The sequence below is a fragment of the Esox lucius genome, chromosome 7, assembly GCF_011004845.1.
Source record: "Esox lucius isolate fEsoLuc1 chromosome 7, fEsoLuc1.pri, whole genome shotgun sequence".
Lineage (NCBI taxonomy): Eukaryota > Metazoa > Chordata > Actinopteri > Esociformes > Esocidae > Esox > Esox lucius.
Window position 1 is genome coordinate 30,025,848 of NC_047575.1, and position 14,272 is coordinate 30,040,119.

The 14,272-nt window shown below is 40.9% G+C and overlaps 1 protein-coding gene across 7 annotated transcripts in view; it reads left to right on the top strand.

Annotated features, from left to right (window-relative positions):
• The window catches only part of LOC105011052 (unconventional myosin-VIIa), a 46,886-nt gene that overhangs the window by 694 nt on the left and 31,920 nt on the right, over positions 1-14,272 (top strand). For 4 of the 7 annotated variants that reach the window (XM_029121155.2, XM_034293304.1, XM_013134565.4 and 1 more), the window contains exons 2-7: positions 7,222-7,290; positions 8,367-8,480; positions 11,909-12,061; positions 12,592-12,609; positions 13,188-13,372; positions 13,873-13,994. In XM_029121155.2, the coding sequence (XP_028976988.2) occupies positions 7,273-7,290; positions 8,367-8,480; positions 11,909-12,061; positions 12,592-12,609; positions 13,188-13,372; positions 13,873-13,994 (610 nt within the window). In that variant the 5' untranslated portion in view covers positions 7,222-7,272. The remainder of the gene's footprint in view (positions 1-7,221; positions 7,291-8,366; positions 8,481-11,908; positions 12,062-12,591; positions 12,610-13,187; positions 13,373-13,872; positions 13,995-14,272) is intronic. The other 3 variants (XM_034293305.1, XM_034293307.1, XM_034293306.1) reach the window with 1 other exon arrangement.

The window sequence follows — 14,272 nt, forward strand, 5'->3', positions numbered from 1 at the left end:
TGATATTGCCATTAAAGAAACTGTTTTTGAATTGGTTGTTAGTCAGCCTTCAGGGCCTCTCAGGCCTGCGCCAGTGTGTTGACTCTGAGTCGTAGTTTCGTTGGTGACATGGAATAACAGCTCAGGCTATGGGGACCATGGTTCTCTACTGAATGACTCCATGTGTCATTCAGTAGGGAACAAAGCAAACGCTGTTGGCACAAGACGTTGACAATACATCTTTCTGGTGGGAAAGAATCTAAAAAGACAGTTGTGCGGTAAGTGACACTGTTTTTTAAGCATAGAAACCTACTCTGATAGTTAGGCACCAAAAAAAGGCTGTTAAATTAACACTCAAAGATTGGTTGGCTACAGTTAATATTCCCTTAGCCTATTCTCATCACTGGCTATTAGAGTAGACGTAAAGTAGAAGATTATCACTTCTTACAAAGGTTCACATTAAATATCCTAAAGCTACATTAAAGTGGAATCTGTCTAGAATAACAAAGGACTAATGATATATTTATATTTTACAATACCAAAGCCTAAAATAGCCTTCAATTTAAATGTAAGACCTGAGGAATCCGTCACAGTGATGTTTGCCTATTTTGAATGCTTAATTATTGGTTTGAGGGTATTACAGTTTTTCTAAAATTACTTGAGCACTTTTGTCCATCAGAATTCATGTTTTTTAAAACAGTTAACACGCAGGTACCATGTGAAATACTAAAATAAGCCAAAATGTCTATCGATCATTAGACAATGGTCCAAAAAATTGTGACTACAACTATCAAAATACCCTAGCATGGTTAACACTGTTTTATATGTATGTGCAATTTATTGATACTGTAATTATAGTATGTATTAAAGTCATGTAAACATATACTTACAGAATGGGTTGTATTTATTTTCCTAAAATTAGGTTACTAAAGATATTTAATGCAGAATGTCACTGAAGAACGCAGTTATTCAGAAACAAAAGGCTTTTATTTTGTATTGTGTTGTGTCCTGTTGATGGTGGTTTCAGGCACCACTCCAGAAGCTCACAAGCTACTCATCTTTGCAAAAGTGCTCCAAATCTGTCAGATTGCAGGGACATCTCCTGTGCACAGCCCTCTTTAGATCACCCCACAGATGTTCAATTGGATTCGGGTCTGGGCTCTGGCTTGGTCATTCCAAATCTTATTCTGTTGAAGCCATGCTTTTGTGGATTTGGATGTGTACTTTGGGTCTTTGTCGTGCTAAAAGGTGAACTTCCTCTTCATCTTCAGCTTCAGCTTTGTAATGGATGTCTGAAGGTTTTGTGCCAAAATTGCCTTGTATTTGGAACTGTTCATAATTCCTTCCACCCTGACTAAGGCCCTGGTTCCAGCTGAAGAAAAACAGCCCCAAAGCATGATGCTGCCACCACCATGCTTCACTGTGGGTATGGTGTTCTTTGGGTGATTTGCAGTGTTGATTTTGCACCAAACATACCTTTTGGAATTATGGCCAAAAAGTTAAACCATGGTTTCATCAGACCATAACACATTTTCCCATGTGCTTTTGGGGGATTTGATGTTTGTTTTTGCAAACTTCAGCCGGGCTTGGATGTTTTTCTTTGTAAGAAAAGGCTTCCGTCTTGCCACTCTACCCCATAGCTCATTCATATGAAGAATACGGGAGATTGTTGTCACATGTAGCACACAGCCAGTACTAGCCAGAAATTCCTGCAGTTCCTTTAATGTTGCTGTAGGCCTCCTGGAAGCCTCCCTGACCAGTTTTCTTCTCGTCTTTTCATACATTTTGGAGGGATGTCCAGTTCTTGGTAATGTCTCTGTTGTGCCATATTTTCTCCACTTGATGATGACTGTCTTCGCCGTGTTCCATGGTATATCTAATGCTTTGGAAATTCCTTTGTACCCTTCTCCTGACTGATATCTTGCAACAATGAGATCTCTCTGATGCTTTGGAAGCTCTCTGCGGACTAATTTACATAATTATTCAGATCCTTTTCACTGACATTCAACATTGAACGCTGATGTATCGTGTCCTTTGGGCCATGTCTCTAGAATGTTATTGGATTCCACCTGTGGCAAATGCAATTGATTAAACACACTGCTCTATATCAGGTCCCACACCTCACAGTGCATGCAGAGCAAAAACAAAGCCATGAAGTCCAAGGAACTCTCTGTAGACCTCCGAGAGATGTCGAAATATAGGGTAAGGTTATTGAAAAATTGCTGAAGCACTGAAAACTCCCAGGATCACTGTGGACTCCATCATTGTGAAATGGAAGTTTAGAACCCCCAAGATTCTCCCGCGCTGGCAGTCCAGCCACATTTTTTCCCTTTATTTACATATAATCCTTCTGCTCTTTTACCTGTCTCCTAATACAGTTAGTTTTCCTGTCCTTTAATATAAGGATATTAAACCAAACTAGGTGTCCAAATTAGGGGGTTAATGCTTGGTTAGAACAAAAGACTGTATTGCCGTACAATATACTGATATATTTATTCTGGAACATTAGTGGCCCCTGGGGTAAGAAATATGTTAGAAAGCTAATCTAACATGCAATACCAAAACATTTAGCTCTTACATCTTGATCAATGCTATTCAATACATCAACAAAGGTAGAACTCATTGATAGTGCTTTGACTCAGAATAGAGTGAGACCAAGCTGTATCTCTCCTAGTATGTGTGCTGACGTTAGATATGTTTAGCCATTTACAATTGATCACAATAATATATATATATTGTGATCTGCACAGACAAATCAAATATCAGCACTCTTACTCTTGGATACTTAATGAATATGGCCTAGAAATGCTTTGACTTCAAATTAGTGTAAAGATCCCTTGGTAAATGACAAATGGTTTTCACTCGGCGTACCTGGTTAAATAACAGTGAAATAAATCACTAAATGTAACTTCCATCCAGGTGGACTATAAAGCTGGTGAGAGTCGAAAGGCCAATATACACTCAGTAGTCAGTGTATTCACTCTACAGGGTACCGGGTCAGACCCACCTCCAGAACTGCCTGAATACTTCAATGTGTCTAAATATGTTCCACAGGAATGTTGGTCCATCTGGACACTACGCAGCTTCGCAGATTAAACGGCGGTACAGTAATTCTGCAAACAGCATGTTCCGTTCCGAAGATGCTCTGATGTGCACATGATATCACATATTTCCGGAACCATTTTTGGACCAATGTGACAGCACATTATTCTGTTGGAAGTACCTGAATGGACAATCCAGGTCAATAACAATGTTTGGATAAGCTGTGTCATTCAAACATTGCTCAGTTGGTATCTAGTCCTGACCCAGCTGTAGCTCCACCGTCTGTCCCATTGACTCCAGGCGGGATGGTTGGACGTGGCTAAGGCCTCTCATTTTGCCCATTCTAACATTCAAGCAAACATCTACTCAATGAACTATTGGATTCCAGTCTGCCTGCATTACATCAACCAGTGGACATGTGACGCACTGTAGGAGCGGTCAGTTTTTCGTGAATGGGTTGGTGTGCCTAATGTCTACCTGATTGTATGAAATCTTTTATATGGATCTGTGACTTAACACCATCAGTGCTCCTCCTAGGTGGAATACAATTGACAATTTCAGTTGCATTCAGTGTATTCAGCACACACCGGGTCTGTACATTTAAGCCAAATGTTAATCTACTTATTGGGCTGCACACAGCAGTTGGTGCACTCTACCATATGTTCCTCATGTGGCAAGCCTCTCGTCACATGGAGGGGGGGGGGGGGGTTCTCTTCCCTCTCCACCTCTTTTGGCTCCTAAATCCAAGGGAAACAAATGGTTGGTAACATGTTGATGTGTTACCCCTAAATTATGCCGCAGTAGTTCTATATCAATCATGTTCTTTATAAACTGTGGGAAAAAAGGCCGGGCCAAGACTAAGAAGATATGTACTGACAAAGACACTGGTCATAACCCATATGCTCTACTGTAAGTAGGAAAGGAGCCAACATGGCTACTGTTATTACAGATGTAAACCACTTTCAGCCACTAAAGGGATGTCAAGGCAGGATATGATATAGCAGACAATAATAAAGGATTGTTTGTATAAGCACAGAGATAAGCTTTAGCAATATGATTCAGGCTTGGGATCAAATCCATTTAAATTTCTGTCAGTTGAAGAAATATACTAACTAATTATCTAATTATTTTTTAATCTTTTTGAATTTTAATTGTAATGTAAATATTATTGACCCCAGACCCTATTGAGAAGTCATAAAGATTGCAGAATTAAAAATAAATGCTAAAAGTCCTTCTCTAATAGACATCCACAACCATGCTTATGGGTAATATCATGGCAATGTTAGTTAACTTTAGCTACCACAATTTATGCACAATTCAAAGACACTTTGTGAATGAAGTAATAACTATTTTAATCAGTCATTAAGGCCCTTTTCCAGTAGTTGTAGTAATGTTTCAGCTCTAGGTACATGATCAATTTGCTTGAATCTACGTTTTTAACTTCTCTGTCTTTTGAGACTGCTTTGCGGTGTGTTTCGTTATTGTAGTGTAGTCTCTGGGATTGAGACGTTTGTGCCCTGACCCTTCCCCACCCAGATGCCGTACCCCGTATTTTCCTTTTCTCCTATACTGTTTCCCTCTTCTCCTCCACTATTTTCCTCTTCCATTGTTTCCCTAATTTTCTCCACTATTTTCCTCTTCTCTTCCACTATTTTCCTATTCTCCTACACTGTTTCCCTCTTCTTCTGTACTGTTTCCCTCTTCTTCTGTACTGTTTCCCTCATCTTCTGTACTGTTTCCCTCTTCTTCTACACTGTTTCCCTGTTTTCCTACACTGTTTCCCTCTTCTTCTACACTTTTGTCCTCTCCACTGTTTTCCTTCACTCACCTGCTTACATTCTCAGCTGAGCCACACAGTGCATAACGCCACACTTAACCCAGCTGTGACTCTGGTCTGCTACAATAATATCCCGTGGAAATTAAATGGTGCATGTTATGACGAGAAGTGTTTAGCCTCTGATGAAGAGAATTTGGACTGGCATTCTACAAGAGCAAGAAAAGACTTCCTTATATATTGTATGACAACTTTAAGTTTTCCATAGTATTTCTCATACCGGTACCAGATTATGTTAATTCCAATAATTTATGAACGATACCTTTTATCATTTAATTGAATAGAATTTTAGACACATTATGTATCTTTAATTATGTAAGCTGTGATCTATTCAGTTGTATGGGGGTTGCACTTCCTTTTCTGTTATACAGCTGGCTATGATGCATTGTGGGTACGATAATTGTGTATTGGTCTCCTGAATAAACGCAGCTAAATCTTGGAATGAACATAAAGCCCTGCTGTTCTGGGAGGGTGCTCTGCAGATAGACCACCTTGCCAACCAATCAGTTTAGTGTTTTACATTATGATGATTTATGTAATATACAGTACTATGCAAAAGTCTTGGGGACTTGAAAGTTGAACTAAAGCCACTTCTTTGGGTAGTGTTTATCTGTAAAAAAAAAACAAAAAAATTAGATTTGTCTCATACATACATGGGTGGTTGACATATACAGCTCCAGACAAAATTAAGAGGCCACTGTACCACTGCAAAAGTTGAAAAGAAAGGTTTTGAGTGATGAACAGAATTAAGAGACCACTGCAAATTGAATGCTTCTGTTCCTCACTCAAAACCTTCCTTTTCAACTTTTTTGGAAAGGAAGGAAATAGGTGCTTTGGTCTCTTCACTCTTTCCGGAGCTGTATATGACTGAAAAAGTTTTTCTTTTTATTATTTAAAATATTAGGCATGAATATTACTGAGTTGTGTAATGCTGACTCTGATTTCTAAATTTATGTGTGGTCTTTAAGATTTTGTATTCTAATCTGAATTCATCACTCATATGTTGTATTAGTACCTAGAATTGTCATATGGTTGTGACATTAAAATTATAGTATATAAAATGAAAATGCGGTTTTCTTTTCTTAAGAAACTCACTTCAACATAACTCTTTATAATCACTATCTTGAGATACAACATTTCCTTGTGAAAATTCTTAAATTTACATTTTATTTATTTGTTTGACGCTGAAACTCAAAAGCCCATGACATGTCAATCCATATGTTCAACAAATAAATACTTACTACCTAAATTAATCGCCTTAGTTAAACTTTCACAGATTTTGCACAGCACTACAGCACACACAGACCAGGTTAATGTATCTCTACATTATTAAACACTTGCATTCTGCTACTTCTTGTTTATAGACAACTATTTACATTCTATTTACATTATAAATTGATTGTTTGAAATGCACTGTATCCCTCTTCTGCCAATCCACTGCAGATTAATTATTGAATAATTCATTATTTCTTAGTGGGTGTATCACTATTTCTTTGTTCGAACCAGACTAACCACAATCAGAGGAAGTCAGTACTATTAATAGGGTCTTTGAAAGGTTACTAACAGGTCATTTGTCTGTAGTCACAGAGATCCAAATCCGTATTCTCATGGCATGTAGTCCTACACAGTGCAATTAATTGCTTACCTGCAGATTGACCTCCACAATGCTATAACTATTGAGATGTAACTAAGTACAAGTTCTGTATGTTTTCTTAGGAATGTACAAGCGTAAGATGTATGGCAGAAACTCCTTCCAGCCCATGCATGAGGCAAAAAGTCTAATGGAACTCTACCCAAACAATAGAAATGCCACTGAAACATAACAGAATAACCACACCGTGTTCCTGTTACGAGAAATCCTGACATATTTGACAAATATCCACTTTGCTGGGTGAAAGATTCAGTGTGCCAGTGTTATTCTCCCTACTGAGAAAACACAGCCAGGACACATCACACATAGCCATACTACAGTTAAGCACCAATAACAGCAGCTTTGAAGTCTTGATTTACTAGATGACCAGTAAGGTCTTTAATCTGGCAGAGTAATAGAGTGTCTGAGAACAAATGTGTGTACCCTCACTCTTTGCAAACATTAACTCTGATTAGTGTGGGATTCCTGTAGGCTCAGACAGTGTAGGGTCTGATCGACCAGTCACCACAGGACAACAGACGAAGCCATCTGTCCATTGTATAGAGAACCCCTGGGGCATGCACTTAGTCGGAGGCTGGTCCTTTTTAGTGGTCAACACAGCCGCCTCCAGACTACATTGTAGGCAGACAGGGTCTGAATCCCTGCTGGGACAGGATCCGAGTGTTCATGTATGTATGTCTGATATGCACATCTAACAGGACGTTCTCTGTTCCAGGTGCCTCACATGGTGACTCCTGATGTCCTGGAATAAACCAGAAGTTGAACCATGGTCATTCTGCAACAGGTACACGATAGAATGAACACATTATTTCTTGCTTACTCTCTCTCACAGACATGAACACATAGGCTACACACACACACACACACACACACTTTTAGCAGGGGGGTTCTTCAGTGTCCAGAGCTTAGCCATGAATCATGCATCTCATTATCATTTATAGACATGGGTTGCCAGACTGGTAAAACATCTGTAATAAAAAAGTCTAGTGAGGGATTAATTAAAACAAAGCCATTTGGTTTTGCAGTGCATATGTTGATGTTCTATTCAAGCAAAGCTGTTCATTGGATAATTGTGGAGGTTGGGTAGATGTTAGAGATGGGAAAAGCATGGCCAGTGTCCACGGTGTAGGATGAAAACTACATAACAGCTTAAGATTGAACAAATCCCATTCTTTGGCAGGAGCAGACTTCCTGAATCTCACCTTAATAGACAGCAGGGATTAACAGTAAACTCCTCCCCCTAGTCCTCTTCAAAAGTCCAAGGTTCTGTTTATTTCTACTTTGATGGCCCAGCCTTGGAGTACTCATTCCTTTCTCATGGGAGGTATGCTAAAATGGTATAGGCTTTGCTTTCACTAATCACCATTTAGAGTATTGACAACAAGGACAGAAGGAAAGGGAGGATGCATGTTTTAAATTTTCAAACCTTCTCCAAACAGTCCCACGGGTTACAAATAACATCACTTCCTGTAGAGTACAGATTTTGTCGACACCAAGGGTGCATTCCACATTACTATTTAAATGGAGCTCACTTTGTATTATATCAAATTGAATAATGTAAAAAAATATTACCCTTTCTCTATGTGGATTGGATGTCTCCTTTCTGTACGGTCTCTAGCATTAGCTAAGCCATTGAGAGCAAAAGTGCTGCACATTTCTTAGCCATTCCACAGATACAGGAGGAGGCTATTCTTCTGTAGACACCATTGTTGCAAAACATTTGCAGCAATATTATTGTATCAGGAGTCCATTAATACATATGTTTCTCCACTAGTGGACACACCGTGAACAGGCCTGGCACTGCAGCTCATTCATTTTCTCAATGTGATCTCTGAGCATTCCTTCCTGACTGCGTTCCAGGGGGACTATGTATGGTTGGACCTTAAGACGGGCCGGGAGTTCGATGTCCCAGTGGGAGCTGTGGTCAAGCTTTGTGACTCTGGACAGATCCAAGTGCTGGATGATGAGGGGAGGGTAAGTTCATGAGAGATGAGACAATAACACTGGTTGACAAATGTTATACAGACTTTGATGAGAAGTTAACAAAACTCTAGGGTCATAATGAAGAAATTAGACCATAAAATGAGTATGTTTGCCTTGCTACAACACACACTTACTAAACCTTGTGGTAGGATCGTGTACCTGTGAGCTCACATGAGGTAGAAGGCATAGAGTGCACTCCTATCTACACAGAATGATTCTGGTGTAAATTGTCTGGTTGAGCAAGCAGCGTGAAAACAGAAATGGCATTTACTGATAATTTGCACAGAAATGCGTCACCTATACCCGGTTCAGAGTGATCCCAGGAAACACATAATTTAGCACAATTTGTTTATACAAAAGTCCATCACCAAATACATTCACAGCACTGGTGGACTCGGGGGGGGGGGTTGCCCCCTGGTGCCCCCATGTCAGAAAAAAAACACTGCAAAAGTGCCCTCTTGGTTGAGAAAACATGAAGTGCTCTCTACTGTGTGCAAGAAAAGTGCCCTCTAGGGTGCCCCAACATGCAAGAAAACATGATGCAGTATCCACATGGGTGCCCTTCCAATGGAGATAATGTGATGCAGTCCCCTAATGGGTGCCCTTCCAATGGAGATGTGATGCAGTCCCCTAATGGGTGCCCTTCCAATGGAGATGTGATGCAGTCCCCTAATGGGCGCCCTTCCAATGGAGATGTGATGCAGTCCCCTAATGGGTGCCCTTCCAATGGAGATGTGATGCAGTCCCCTAATGGGCGCCCTTCCAATGGAGATGTGATGCAGTCCCCTAATGGGTGCCCTTCCAATAGAGATAATGTGATGCAGTCCCCTAATGGGCGCCCTTCCAATGGAGATAATGTGATGCAGTGCACTAATAGGTGCCTTCCATTGGAGAAAATGTGATGCAGTATCCACATGGGTGCCTGTTTTTTGGTTTTTTTTATATATCCTTTTAAAAAACAGTAGTGGCATGATTTCTACCTGAACTAAATTTCTGTTTGGAGGATGTAAAAACTGTCTGGATGAGTTTATTGGTTCCAAAGGAGAGTGGAAATGAGGTAGAATGATCTCTTGGGTGGAGTACCCATTTATTTTTGGTACAATCCTCACACACACACTCAGCCACACCCCCTTTAGAATGTTCTGGTGTCAGTGGGTTTAGTGCAGTCTGAGCTGTAACCTTCACATCCCACTACAGTGTGTGAGGTTGGTTACATAGCAATATGTGTTACATTTAAACCAACAGAAAGATTGCAGTTTAAGATGTATTACTAATGTGTGTAGGCTGCATTTTATGGTTTGTTTTGGTTTTTAAGCTGTATACCAGGTTATACAAAATGCTAGAATATTCCTTGCTAGGTAGTTTACTTAGCCATTTCTATGCTAACTGGTGGACTTGATCCAACTCAAATCAAGCAGAAAGTGTAGTAATATCTTTAACTTTTATCTACTCGGTTGGGATGGTGTTCTTAGGCTTGCAAGCCTCCCCCTTTTTCCCCCAAACATAATGATGGTCATTACAGGCAAACAGTTCAATTTTTGTTACATCAGACCAGAGGACATTTCTCCAAAATGTATGATCTTTGTCACCATGTGCAGTTGCTAACCGCATTCTGGCTTTTTTATGGTGGTTTCGGAGCAGTGGCTTCTTCCTTGCTGAGCGGCCTTTCAGGTTATGTCGATATATGACTGATTTAATTGTGGATATGGATACTTTTGTACCCGTTTCCACCAACATCTTCACAAGGTCCTTTGCTCTTTGATTGATATGCACTTTTCGCACAAAAGTACATTCTTCTCTAAGAGACCGAATGCACAGCGTAGGAATTTCACAACGGCCATGACCATCGTTGCCCTTTAATCATGGTACGCCCTTTAGCCACCACAGCTTTTCTGAAATGTTCCAAGCTGTTTAACGGCACAGTCAACATCGTTTCCACTGGTGCCAAACACTGGTGTTTCACCCTCAAGTCCAGCATTTTCCCATTGTTTCCATTGACATGCGCCAGCCTCAGTCGGCCATTACGCCGTGGCTGAGTGGCCCGGCTCTCACTTGGTGCCAAACCCCGGACTTGAGAACTTACGGTACATTCACACTATTCGCCATGGGAGCGATGGCTCAATTCATTTCAATGAAGGGAAGAGTGAGGAGCGAGCGGCTTGCGAGGCGATGCGTGGGATCCGTGAGAGGCGAAGAAAAAGTTCAGATTTTCCAATTTCATACAAATCACCCACGCCTATCACTGGAGACTAAACAATCATGGGATTGTGTGTAGTTGGTTGTGAAATGCTCTCGTGCAATTAAAAGAATAAACAGAACTGATTTTGCTGTCCTTTTAAAAAGATGGATGAAAAAATTTAACAAGTTTTAGTAGCAGTGATGGGAACTATACGATTGTACGCTATTTTCCTACAGAGACGGGGGGAAAAAACGGCGAAGCACTGTGGGCGACGCTGGCGTAGGCTATCCGAAATAGTGTGAATGCACCGTTAGTGCGGGGTTTGTAGGTTGACGCGTTACTTGCTGTGAAAACGCGGTGTAGTGCTATTGGAATAGCGATGTGTACCGTTTGCTTTAGGCTTCTTGTAATGGTTTTCATACGATCTAACTAACAGATCCCTGATAGAATAAAGAAAAACAAAGCAACATTACAGGGAAGCAAAGACTCAGACCGGAAATAGTTAGAACGACCGAAGGTGATACGTTGTCATTGACTAAGACTGAGGTGTAACCTGCAGAATCTAAAACAATGCAAAATTACCTCAGAATTCAGGCAAATCCTTTCATTAAGTAGACATTAGGTAAATACTTATTAAATTAAAAAATGAATACACTGGCTTCAGTTGCAGAACATCGTTCTGAAATGGCAGAACTAATTTCAATGAAGGGAAGCGTGAAGTACGGGATCCGTGGGAGGTCAAAGAAAAAGTGCAGATTTCCCAACTTAATGCAAATCACCCGCGCCTATTACTGGGGACTGACCAATCACGGGATTTTGCGTAGGTGGTTGTGAAATGGTCTCCGTACAATAAAAAAAGTTCCATTATCTGCTTTTGCGGTCCTTTTGGAAAAAAAAAAAAAAAAACGTATAGTAGCAATGATTCCCTGAGCTGTATAATTGCACGCATGTGATGGCTTTGCCCCTCTGGTATACGGGTATTTAGCTCTCAGATGGCGATTTTAGCCTATTACAAACAAATGATGTGGATATATACGTTGACATAAAATACTAAAAGACCGTAAATGTATTTCTAGTGGTACTCTTGAAAATACATGAAAGCACACAAAAGAATACACACCAAATGTCTCTAAAATAGTATCAAAACAATACATTGAATAAATTAGATGACCATCTAAAACTAATTACTGCAATTAGTCTGATCATACATTTTAAAGCATTGCAACTGTCATCCCTTCAGGAGCACTGGATCTCCCCCCAGAATGCCACCAACATTAAGCCCATGCACCCCACCTCCATTCACGGGGTGGAGGATATGATCCGCCTGGGAGACCTCAACGAGGCTGGCATCCTGCGGAATCTACTCATCCGCTACAACGAGCGGGTCATCTATGTAAGTCCCTCCTCGACACTGGCTGCTTTCCTTTGGTATCTCTACAGGACCATCATCATTAATTGTGTCCTTTAAAGGAAATATGGTTGAAAAGAAACACGGACCTGCTTAGTAACGTTTAGCACAAGGTGTTGCTGCATGAGTCTGTTATGCGCCTGGTCTGTAAGGTCATTAGACTTAGACATGTGGTTATGCTGGCAGGTTGGTTATGCTCCATTACAACTTCCCCTGGCTTCCACACACCGCCCCACCCCACTTGTTCCTTATCTGACATGTAGTATCTCCATGGTTGTACCCAGCTACCCCTCTTCATGTCCTTTCCTCCAGTATCACTGCTCTGGCAGGACAAATTATGCAAGGTTTTCAGTCCATTGTGACCCGGTCTGTGGTACTGGAGGTTATTACAGGGTATTAAGACATAGGCCCTGTGTGTCCCCCCTGTTGGCCCCTCATCAACCTGTGGCTGTTTTGTGTTTTCTCCTATCCCCTTTCCTCTCCCTCTTGGTCCTCTCCCTATCTCTTTTGTTTAGACAAATTGTGGAGGAAGGGTGAGTACAAAATGCAGAGACAAGCAAGCTCTTTCCTAAAACAAAAAGGTGAATGCTAACAAGGAATTTGATACTAAGCTGTTTAATGCACCTCTGCCACTTCCACTTTACTCTGCTGTCACCGAATGAATGACTTTGATTACTGCTAGACTGAGGGCATGCCTCTGCTTTGGGCTTAACCTTTGATCCAGCTTGTAAAGTGTGCAGAGGTGGAAAGTTCAAAACACATGAGCCTATAAAACACACCACAGCTTTGTCTTGGGCTTAGGGTGCATATAATCATGGGTTATTCAATCTGATTATTATATCTAGATTATGCCCATTAATGAGATTTTTCAATCTGAAATTATGTTCAAGAAACTTAACTTCCATTGATTTTGGGGCTAATCTCCATCCTGCTTAAAATACACCAGCTCAGTTTTGTGATTGCAATCACAGTGAAAGAAATGCCAGGAATGTTGCTACTGCTAGTGCTGCATCATTACCCCAAACAAATCTAGTTTTACCCTCAGGGTTTACATCATTGCCCTCATCTCACTGTAACCCATAGCCTTTTCACCTTTGACCTCTGACTCCAGACATACACAGGGTCAATCCTGGTTGCGGTAAACCCTTACCAGCTGCTGCCCATTTATACGCCAGACCAGATCCGCCTGTACACCAATAAGAAGATTGGGGAGATGCCACCACACATCTTTGCTATTGCAGACAACTGCTACTTCAACATGCAGAGGAACAACAAGGACCAGTGCTGCATCATCAGGTCAGCATGTTGCAGGGGTTGGCAACAGTCAGTCCATAGAACAAATAATATTTTTGTTAATTTATGTTTTTTGGTCAAATCATTAGAAATTCAACTTATTTTGTGGCAGGTACGTTATTTTGGAGTGTCAGATATCCTAGCAGTTAGAGCATCTGACCAGTAACTAATAGGTTTCTAGATCAAATTCCTGAACAGGTAATGTTGAAAATCTGTAGTTCTGTCCTTGAGCAAGGCAGTTAAACCTGATTTTCTCAGTTTACCGTTATGGTCAAATAGGGTTAAAAAAATTACAAATACATTTGGGGGGGGGTAAGTTGTAGTCATTCTGCAAGTGTAAGTTTTATAAATGTTTGTAATTATGTTTTGGCCTCCCTCACCTATATACTGTATGCCCGCGGCTGTAATAATGTACTAGTGTGTGTGTACGTTCTAGCATGGATGTGTGTGGGTGAATCTGCTTCTGTCCATTACAGTATTGTATTTCCTCCTTTGTTTCTCAGCGGTGAGTCTGGGGCTGGTAAGACAGAGAGCACCAAGTTGATCCTGCAGTTTCTGGCAGCCATCAGTGGACAACACTCATGGATAGAGCAGCAAGTCCTGGAGGCCAACCCCATACTGGAAGGTCAGATTCACTGCAGAGATGACACTCTTAACCCTGGCATCCATCTTACTCAAATTCCACACCAACTGAAATAATTCCCTGAACTCATATAGCCGTTTTGTCCTTCTGTCCTGTTTCCTGGTTGTCGGTGTCAATTCTCTCTACATTTGTAATAGTAATTCCATGCATTCAATAGTCCCACGGTGTGCTGTCTGTCTCTTAGCAAACTCTTGTGTTTATTTGCAAGGCATGCAGTGTTGTGTTGTTTCCAGAGATACAGTACTTGGGCTGCCTCCGGG